Here is a 10,444-nt window from a genome sequence, read left to right on the forward strand (position 1 = left end):
AGGGAGGGAAGGAAGGCAGGAACGAAGGAACGAAAGGGTTAAAAATCACTCTGGGGCAGTCACAATCTTGACAAAATCAATCACCAGCAAGTGAGACCCAGCTTCCCGCTGAGAGGGAACTCCAAAAGGTCAGCCTGCTCCATGGAGTCAGGGAAGCAGAGCTGGACAACCTGCCCACCCCCAGCCGTGGCGGCTGGAGATAAAGGAAGTACGCAACTTGGGTTACTCTGACTGCAGCCTCCCCTAGCTAGTCAGCCAGGTTCCCTGAACGGCCCTACTGCCAGAAAATCAGAGAATCCCTGACGCTTTGGAAGGACATCTCCCTAGTGCTGAGCCAAGGGAGACACCAGGCTGTCCCCTTGGTGACAAGACCCCTTGTAAGGGCTTGGTGCTCCAGGGACTAAGGGCAGGCAGGAGCAACCACTGTGTAGAGCCTGGGGTAGACCAGAAGGAGCCTTTGCAGGCAAATATTTGAAGGGGACAAGAGCTCTCCATCTTGCCCCTCTCACGCGGTGGGAGCAACAGGGCTCCCTCTGGAAGCTGCTGCTGTGTGGGCTGTAGCTGGAGGAGGGCTGTGACAGCCAGCAAAGGGATTTCTCTGACATTGAGAGATCTTTTTTTTTTTTTTAATGAACTCTGAATTGGGGTTGAAAACATGAACCTTTCATGGTGGTGGGTGCTGAGAGTAAGGAAGGGAGTGAGGAAGACTAGAGTGACAAGGGCTGATGCTTTAGACAGGTGCCAGAAAAGGACTCTTTGATAAGGAAGGCATCTGAGTAGGAACCTAGAGAACATCCAAGAACAAGTCACATGGACATGTGGGGAAGAACATTCCAGAAAGAGAAAAATGGTGCAAAGGCCCCGAGGCAGAAGCACAGTTGAAGGATGCAGGTAGAACAGCAGGGAGTCACCATGGCCAGCACAGACTAGGGGATGAGAGTAGTGACCTGGAGATGGAGGAGATAGCCAGGATATAAGCCCGTGGGCCCCTGTTAGGACTTGGCATTTTACTTGAAATGACATGGGAGTCATTGGAGGGATTAGGGTACAGGAAGGGACATAATCTAACTTAGATTTTTTTTTTTTTTTAAGAATCACAGTGGTTGCTATGGGTGATGAAAGGAGATTGGATCCCAGATGTATTTTGGAGGTAGAGCAATCGGACTTGCTGAAGGGTTGGAAGTAGGGATTGGGAGACAGAAGAGTCTAGAAAGGATTCAGATGTCCATTCTTCTTGTCTCTTTCTGGAAACAACTTCTTGAGCCCTGACAGAAGCCTGGTCCTTGGAGCCCAGCAGGAGGAGTTCAGGCCCTGCCACACCACCTGAGGATGGCTGCTTTCTCATCATGGAGACCCCCACAGCCCTCCTCGCACGACCTACCCCAGGGCTCACCTGATACCAGCTCTCCACCGTAGCCCTGCTTGACCAGGGAGAAGACCAGTTTCTGCTGGTGGGCGCAGTCGATGCACGCCTGGATGGCCTGCTGCAGGACCGCGGATGGCTTCTCGGGGCCGAAGCGCTCAGGAAGTTGCTGCACCTTCCTCCTCTCCAGGTAGGGCCCTGCATTGGCTTGCTTGTTGATGTAGAGGCAGACTGGGAACAGAGACCACAGTGCCCTTGCATCAGATGTGCAGCAGGTCAGCTGGCTGCTCCCTATGCCGGGGGGAACTCTACAGACCTGTGCCTTTGGCCTTGACCTTGGGAAAACTGAAAATCTCAGAAGCAGCACAGATTCTTCCCAACTTAAAAAGCAAAAGAGGAAAAAAAAATCGCCAGACACCCCACCTTCCAGGGCTTGCTCTCAAAGGAATCTCCTGTCAAGAAGCACATGTACAGGGGGATCCCTTCTGAGGCACTCAGGTCACTGATAAGGTGACCCAGGAGGACCGTGAGTATAAATGTATTTCCTCTCTGGGCAAGCACACATACAAAATATTCCTCATCCAAGGGAGCTGTCAGTCTAAACATAAAGTTGGCCATTTCTTTGTGAACTCTCCATGAATAAAAAACTAACATGATGCCAATCACTCCAGAGACTACATATTCAATGAAGTTCTAAAGAGAGTGCTATTCATAATCTCAGAGAAAACAAATGTTTGACAACCCATTTAGGGGAGCTCAATCAATGATTCCCCAAAGGTAATAAGATATCAGTACAAAAATTTTGAAAATATATCTCAAATTGTGTTTATCTATGCAGAGGTTATTTACATTCTTAACTCTATTAATGTATTGTATACATTTTTTACAGGAAAGTATCAAATTTATGTAATATAAAGCTATAGAAAATGTTAGAATGTCTACAATACTGATTTTCCATATACAATAGATTTCAGTAAATTACAGGGGAATCTTTATGAATTTCGAAGTTTAAAAGAAAAGGCAATGTCTCCTAAATCCTTCTTAAGGAGAAAACGTTCCTACAGAGAAGACCACCCACAGAGCTGATTATCATCAATATAAGTGACTTAGGCAGTTGGTTGAGGGACTCCCACTTAGTTTACACAAGTTCCACTTAATTCTGTTCTAGGACAATGACATAAACTCCTACCCCCAAACATCTATTTTACCTATAATTTGACAATAGTTTCCTCATGGGTCAGCCTATTTCCTGTCCCCTACTACCAGAACATTTGTTTTCAGATTTTAAAATAACAGTTACGCTGTTATCACCTTGCTTAGAAAAACCAAAAGTTTCTCACTGTCCTTGAAATCAAGCCACATTCTGCAAGCAAAGAGTTCTCTAGCCCACTCCTGGAGAGAAACAAACCCAAATAAGGTGGAAAAATTTGTTCTCTCCCTTTCAGTGACATAGTAAAGGCTGGTCTCACAGGTATTTATTTATATTCTAAAACATATCTAAAAAATAGAAGTTTACCAGGATGAGATAAAAATGTATGTTAAGAGCAGGTGTAGAATTTTCTTCCATACTTAACACCCCCAGTTTAAGTGTCTGCCCTTCCCATCATGACACACCCCACCCTCCCAGGATATAAGCATCTTACCTGAGTGGCCACTGTGCAAGGGAGTGTTGAAGAGGGACTTTTTGCATGCGTGCGTGGTGCTGGGGATTGAACCCAAGGCCTTGTGTGTGAGAGGCAAGCACTCTACCAGCTGAGCTATATCCCCAGCCTGAAGAGGAACTTAAGATCTCCTTAAGAGGAGACCAAATGTACTTTGGAAAGGTTAAGCAGTAACTGGAAAGATGGAGAAAGCTTGCTTTTATTGAGCACCTCTTATGTTCTCAAGACAAGCCTGAGAGTTGGGTATTATCAGTTCTGCTCAACCAAGGAAGAAACTAGGCTGAAAGTACTGAGAAGACAGCTTGAAGCCTGAAGTCCATGGTGTGACGGGGATTTGGACTCAAGTCCTTCTGAAGACAAGGGCTCTTTCACGCTCTGGGGCCATCTCCTTTCTACTCCTCCCAGATGGTAAAGAAAGTCAAATTAACAAGGGGTCTTTGTGCCAGGCACTGAGCAACGTGACCCAGCCCAGGCCTTCACAGAGCCCATGGTCCTGGAGGGAGGTGGACCTCTTTACACAGGAGCTGGGGTGAGGCCAGGAGTCTGTGAGGGACAACAGGGAGGAGCTAGCCCAGGTCACCAGCAGAACTGGTGGCAGGAAAGGCAAGGAGGGTTTCTAGAGGGAGGTGTGCCTGAGCCGAGGCAGGAAGGAGGACCCACCTGAAGAAAAGCTCATTCCAGATGGAGGAGGATGTGCTGAGACCCTATGGCCAGCCCTGGCAACTGACTGAAGGGCAGTAGGCAGGACCCCAGGGGGTGGAGCCAGTAAGGCCTCTTCAGCTATATTAACAGGTTTGGTCTTTACCCAAGAGCTATGGGAGGGGACTGAGGGACTTAAGTGGGATGGGAGCAGCCAGTGGGACTGTGATGGGGATCACTCTGTGTGTGTGTGTGTGTGTATATATATATATATATATATATATATATATATATATATGCGCACGGGCAGATGGGCACATCAGATTACTGTCACTATTAGAATGAAACTGTTGTGGGTGTTCTTTTAGAGAGACTAGGATGCACACAACCTGCCCACACTAGAGGGTACTATGTGGGGCTAAAGGAGATTATTCTTAGGGGATCTGAAGTGCAAACACACACATGGAAACATTCTTGAGGTCAGCAGGCTCCCATTGGTACACCAGAAACTTGGCTCTGAAATGAAGCACCTAGCCACACTTTCTTGTCCCACCCCCAAGCAACCAGTTGATCTCAAATTGCATAGAAAACCAAGATTCAAATGATCTAAACTGCAAGGCAAGTAAACTCATATTTTCAGAGAATCTGGTTGCCCTATCCGTCCATCTGTCTCAGTGACACCATTTTAGTACAAAAAGGAGCTGTTAGATGGTGGGCCACGCCGTTACCTACAGACCATCACAGCCTTGGAGTCCATCCTGCTGACCTACCTGTGAGAGCCTGTGGGGCTGCCAAGCTGGGTATGGTGGCTGCGTCCTGAGGGATCGAGCTGAGGTCGGGCTCTGGAGTACTCCTCGGAGGTGAGAGGGCTAAAGGAGTCATGAGCACCCGAGACTTGAGCTGCAAGAGAGAGCCCAAGTGGTCAGTGGAAACCTAGAAATGTTCTCCGTGCCCTTCCAGAATCTTTCCTGGAGATCAGTTAACTGCTGTTCTCTATCATGCACCTGAACTTTCCTATTGTGCTGCTTGGAGGGATGTGGTTCAGATTCAAGTTCATCATCAAGATTCATATTGGGGGTTTACACTCAGAGGTCAGCTCTGCACCACACCCTTATAGTGGAGCCACCCAGGAAATGATGGTGCCAAGCAGTAGGTATAGAAGTGTCACTGGTTGTGGGGCTGGGGTTGTAGCTCAGTGATAGAGTGCTTGCCAAGCATGTGTGAGGGGAACTGGGTTCGATCCTCAGCACCACATAAAAATAAATAAATAAAATATAGGTATTGTGTTCATCTACAATAACAACAACAAAAGTGTCACTAATAAGCCCTATGAGTGCAGGACACAGGATGGGAGGGACAGTCCCCCGCCTGTGTCCCTGTGCTCTCTAGAATCCTTTAGACAGAGCTTTGCCCACATCCAGGAGACTGACCCTGAAGCACTCCTCACTCTCTGCTGAGATCTCTACTTGCAAAGATCACTGGATCCTTCTGGAAAAGAAAGCAAGCAGGAGCCATCCCTCCATGGATTGACACTGCTCTGTGCTTATTTCCTGCAGCAGACTCTCAGCAGGTGGCCTGGATGTGGACAGGAGTGCCTTTCCTGGTAGTGAGCAGCAGCCACCTTGAAGATCTCATTTGAAACCACAAATGAAGAGCAAAAATCTGCTCTTAAGGAATTTGGTGGAGATGATATTGATAAGATCAATATCAACAAATCATTCTCTGTACCAAGCTTGGGACAAAGACAAGCTTTTAATCTTAGCTCTCTACCCCCAAATAGCGAAGCCATTAGTTACTAACCTTCTTCACCACTGACCTGTCTGCACCTCATTCCAGAGGAAGAAAGTCAGTTTCTGGAAGTGGGACCCAGGTGTCAGGAGTTTCAAAAGGTACTCAGATTCTATTACATAGTTAAGTTGAAGGCTGTCCCTCAATCCCTGAGCTTTTCAACTTTTGCCAAGAAACCTCCTGATGAGTTTCCTTAGAGGGCAGACTTTGACTCAGGAGTTTGGGGTCAGACCTGCGATTCTGCATCCTAATGAGATCATAGGTGGTACTGACTTTGGACCACACTTTGAGTAGCAAGGTTGTCTATTCGGTTGTTAACATGAACAGTCCCCATCCATAGCCTGTACTTTTAGGATAGAATAATATTATTAGTGGTTGGTAAAAAGTATTGACTGCTAGTTACCCAGTCATTCTACATTTATTCAACAAACATGCATCTTGGGCCTGTTTTATGCAAGACACTCTTCTAATTGCTGGGGATACAACAGAGAACAAAGCAAATGAAATAAAATTGTATCTTTACCCTTATAGAATTTACATTCTATTGTGGGAGACAGACAACAAATGGAATACTTAAATACATATATTGACTGTTATATGGTGATAAGAACTGATGGGAAAATAAACAGGGGAAGGGCAATTGAGAAGTTGTATTTTGGGGTGAAATTTTAAAATGAGGTGGTTCCTGATTGGAATAAGATTAGGAAATAATGGGAGAGAGGCACTGGGATCAGGAAGTAATCAACTCATTCAAGGAATTTTGTCATAAAGGGGAGAAGAGACTAGACATAAAAAGAGGGAAAAGGATATTGATTTTTTTCTTGAGGTAATGAACTTATCCTAAAACTCACTGTGTGGGATTGGGGGGTGGCTCAGTGGTAGAATGCATGCTTCACTTGTGTAAGACCCTGACTTCAATCATCAGCACCAAAATAAATACATAAATAAAAAGCAAAGGCACTGTGAAGGTGGTTGCTCATATTTCTGAGTATTTTAAACAAATAACTCCTGCTTTATACACTTTAAATGTGTAAATTGTATAATATGTGAAAGAAACTGTCAAAAATCAATCAATTCCTGCAAATAAGTAATAAATCATTAGAAAACTGACAAAACTTCCATTCACAAATTCAAAAACTGTACAATGTCTGGAAATCTCATAAATATTGTGTAAAAACCTTCATTGATAAAATTATAATAATGGAGTAATAAATATCTTGATAAATAGAGAAATTAAAAAACAAAGAGGGAATAGTAGGATTAAAACATTTTTGCCCCCTGGGGCTGGTGTTGTGGCTCAGAGGAAGAGCTCTCACCTAGCGTGCATGAGGCACTGGGTTCTCAGCACCACATAAAAATAAAATAAAAGTATTGTGTTCACCTACAACTAAAAAATAAATGTTTAAAAAAAAAGGATTTTTGCCCCTTAGGTACAAAAAAGATTTTGCACCCGTTAAGATAGCTACTAGTACACAAACAAACAAAACCCCCATGAAATAGCAAATATTGGTGAGGTGGTACAGAAACTGGAACTCCTGTGCACTGTTGGTAGAGATGTAAAATGTAACATTTCTATGAAAAGTGAAAGACATTTCCTCAAAAAAAAAAAAAAAAATACAACTGCCATACGACAGGCCCAGCAAGCCACTTCTGAGCACATACCAAAAGAACTGAAAGTAGGATCTCAAAGAGATATTTGTATACTCATATACATAGAGCACCATTGACAACCGCCAAAAGTCAAATTCAAAGAGAAAGTGGAGTGGCAGTTGCCAGGGCCTGGGGGAAGGAGGGAATGAATTGCTATTGAATGAATTTAGACCTTTAGTTTTGAAAAATGAAAAATTTCCGGAGATTGGTTGTGCAATAATGTGAATATACATGCTATTACTGAACTGCATAATTAGAAATAATTACAATGGTAATCATAATTAAACTTTTAAAAGATATTTTAAAAGATTCTGTGCTGTTTTGTTTTCAAGATGGGAGAAATAACAGTGCTTTAATGCTGATGCCAATAATCTAATAGAGAAGGAAAAACTGATGATATAAGGGAGTGTGTGGAGACCTGGGGTGTGGGACTTTGAGAAGTTGAGGAGGAAGAGATTCACTGCGTGCAGAGGAGGTGAACTTGCACCTTTCATCTGCTTCAAAGAGAAGAAAAGCCAAATATAAAGGTCTGGCTTCTACATCAATGTTTGTAGCAGCACAATTCACAATAGCTAAACTGTGGAACCAACCTTCAGTAGATGAATGGATTAAAAAATGTGGCATATATACACAATGGAATATTACTCAGTAATAAAAGAGAATAAAATCATGGCATTTGCAGGTAAATGGATGGCGTTGGAGAAGATAATGCTAAGTAAAGTTAGCCAATCTCAAAAAAAACAAATGCCGAATGTTTTCTCTGATATAAGGTGACTGACTCATAGTCGGGTAGGGAGGGGGAGCATGGGAGGAATAGACGAACTCTAGATAGAGCAGAGGGGTGGGAGGAGAAAGGAGGGGGCAGGGGATTAGCAATGATGGTGGAATGTGATGGACATCATTATCCAAAGTACATGTATGAAGACATGAATTGGTGTGAACATATTTTATATACAGAGATATGAAAAATTGGGCTCTACATGTGTAATAAGAATTGTAATGCATTCCGCTGTCATGTAGTTACCAAATAAAATTAAATAAATAAATAAATAAACTTCATTGAAAAAAAAATAAAGGTCTGGCTTCTGGATAGGTGGATCGGGAGGTGGGAGCTTGCAGGTCTTTTTCTGATGGCTTCTAATTTCCTTGGGATACAGGAATCTGATCAGGAAGACAGGGGAGGTGAGCATGCTTATTAATCAGGAGGGTGGGAGAACTGGGAAGGGAGTGTAGCTGCTGAACAGCACCAAGGGGACACTGGAATGTGTGGAAATGCATTTAAAATGAGATCAGCCATCAGCAAGCCCATCGACTGCAGAGTGCTGTATGGGTACAGAGCTTGGAGCTCTTGAGGAAGCCTCTGTATTGATCAGAAGCTAAGATTAACAACAGATTTCATTTTATTCTGAGCACAGCATTTAAAAAATTAAGGGCCCATCATGTATCAATACATTGCCAAATATTATAAAAATAATTTAAAAGAAACTTCAGTGGTGGGAATGAGACATCAGATGCCTGCTGTGACTCAGTCACCATGGCTTTGGTGTGGCTTCTTCATTGGCCAAGGGGCTGCCAGTCTTTGGAGATCATGCACCAAGGGTCCCTAATGGACCCTTCTGGGAATGCTATCCCACTCTGCATGGCTTGTGATGGAAAGGCTGGCTATGAGTACAAGAGGACTCTGGGCAGGGCTCTGGGAGAACCTCAGCTTAATCCACCTTGCAGTTTACAGCCTTTAACCCCAATCTAAAGATAATGATGTTCATTAGGAAAAACAGAATTGGCAAGCTGTCATTTCTCCCCTCCCTGTGAACTTCAAGAAAATCACACAGAGATCCTTGTGATCCTTCCCTAGAAAGATTGATGATGATGATGGTGGTGGTGGTGATGGTGGAAATTTAAACATCTAGACTGTTTATTGTTCACAACAACCCTAACGTGTAATGCTAGGGAGAGTTGTAAATGACAAATATCTCATACACAAAAATTCCAAAAAACTTACATAGAAAATTATTTCCCAAGTAGACAAACATAACTTGTCTTTAAGTGTGGGCTGCACACATTGACCTCCTTCCACACAGTACAATATGGAAATAGGGGGGAAAGTAACTTTAACAGTGAGGAAAGTTGACAAATATCACCTTAATCCTAATCAAAGGTCAATATCAGCAGTAGGATCTTGATAGTATGTACTTCGTATGACGCCATGAAATGTCACTCTGAGATCTTCCCAAAGATCAATAACCCCAGTCTAGTATTGAGAAAAACCGTAGTCAAACCCCAATGTCAGAACATTCCACAAAATACCTGACCACTACTCTTCAAAATTGCCCAGGTCAACAAAAATAAGGAAAAGCTGAGTAACAATTACATCTCAGGAGCTTAAGGAAACGTGACGACAAAATATAATGTGGGATCCTGGAACAGAATAGAGGACAGCTAATGAAATCTGAATGCAGTACAGACTTTGCTTAATACCAATTTATTATTATTGATTCACTGGTTGTGACAAATGTGCCATCGTAGCATAAGATGGTATCAATAGGAGGAACTAGGGGCAGAGTACTTCCCCAAGTTCTGTTCTGTCTTTTTCTATAAATCTAAGATAAAGGGCTGGGATTGCGGCTCAATGGGAGAGTGCTTGCCTGGCATGACTAGTCTCTGGGTTTGATCCTCAACACCACAGAAAACTAAATAAATAAAATAAAGGTATTTGGGGGCTGTGGCTGTGGCTCAGTGGTAGAGCACTTGCCTCACATGGGTAAGACACTGAGTTCAATCCTCAGCACCATACAAAAATTTAAAAATAAAGGTATTGTGTCCATCTACAACTAAAAAAATATTTTAAAAACATCTAAAATAGAGTTTATTTTTTAAAATATTAAAGACAGAATCTGGCAGGAAAAAAATGGGTAAGTGGAGAGGAGGAGAGAAGAAAGGTCTCTTCCTAGCAGCAAACAATTGGAAGAGGACTCACTAATAATCCTTGACCTTCAAAGCCAACAACAGTGGACAGAAGCTAGTACCATGTCATCTTCACCTGAAGTTCAGAACCTCATTCAAAGCCACAATGGAGTCCTCAGCCAGGGCATGGCTACCAATGGCTGCTGCAGGGGCTTTCCTTTGCCTTAAATTACCATCATGGATAATGTGGCTGGGCAAAGTGTTGGTCCCTGCCAATTGGAGCCATCACCAACAGGGCTGGGAATCTGGGATCAGCTCATCTATCTTTCTTTCTTTCTTTCTTTCTTTCTTTCTTTCTTTCTTCTTCTCCTTCTCCTTCTTCTTCTTCTTCTTCTTCTTCTCCTCCTCCTCCTCCTCCTCCTCCTCCTCCTCCTCCTCC

General features: G+C 43.4%; 1 protein-coding gene across 4 annotated transcripts in view; it reads right to left on the bottom strand.

The window, feature by feature from the left end:
• Scml4 (Scm polycomb group protein like 4) overlaps positions 1-10,444 on the bottom strand; it is a 65,067-nt gene that overhangs the window by 42,154 nt on the left and 12,469 nt on the right. For all 4 annotated transcript variants that reach the window (XM_015499888.2, XM_048784285.1, XM_048784168.1 and 1 more), the window contains exons 3-4: positions 4,434-4,563; positions 1,394-1,594 (exon numbers count right to left, since the gene is read on the bottom strand). In XM_015499888.2, the coding sequence (XP_015355374.1) occupies positions 1,394-1,594; positions 4,434-4,563 (331 nt within the window). The remainder of the gene's footprint in view (positions 1-1,393; positions 1,595-4,433; positions 4,564-10,444) is intronic.

The sequence above is a fragment of the Marmota marmota genome, unplaced genomic scaffold, assembly GCF_001458135.2.
Source record: "Marmota marmota marmota unplaced genomic scaffold, marMar, whole genome shotgun sequence".
NCBI classification, from domain to species: Eukaryota; Metazoa; Chordata; class Mammalia; order Rodentia; family Sciuridae; genus Marmota; species Marmota marmota.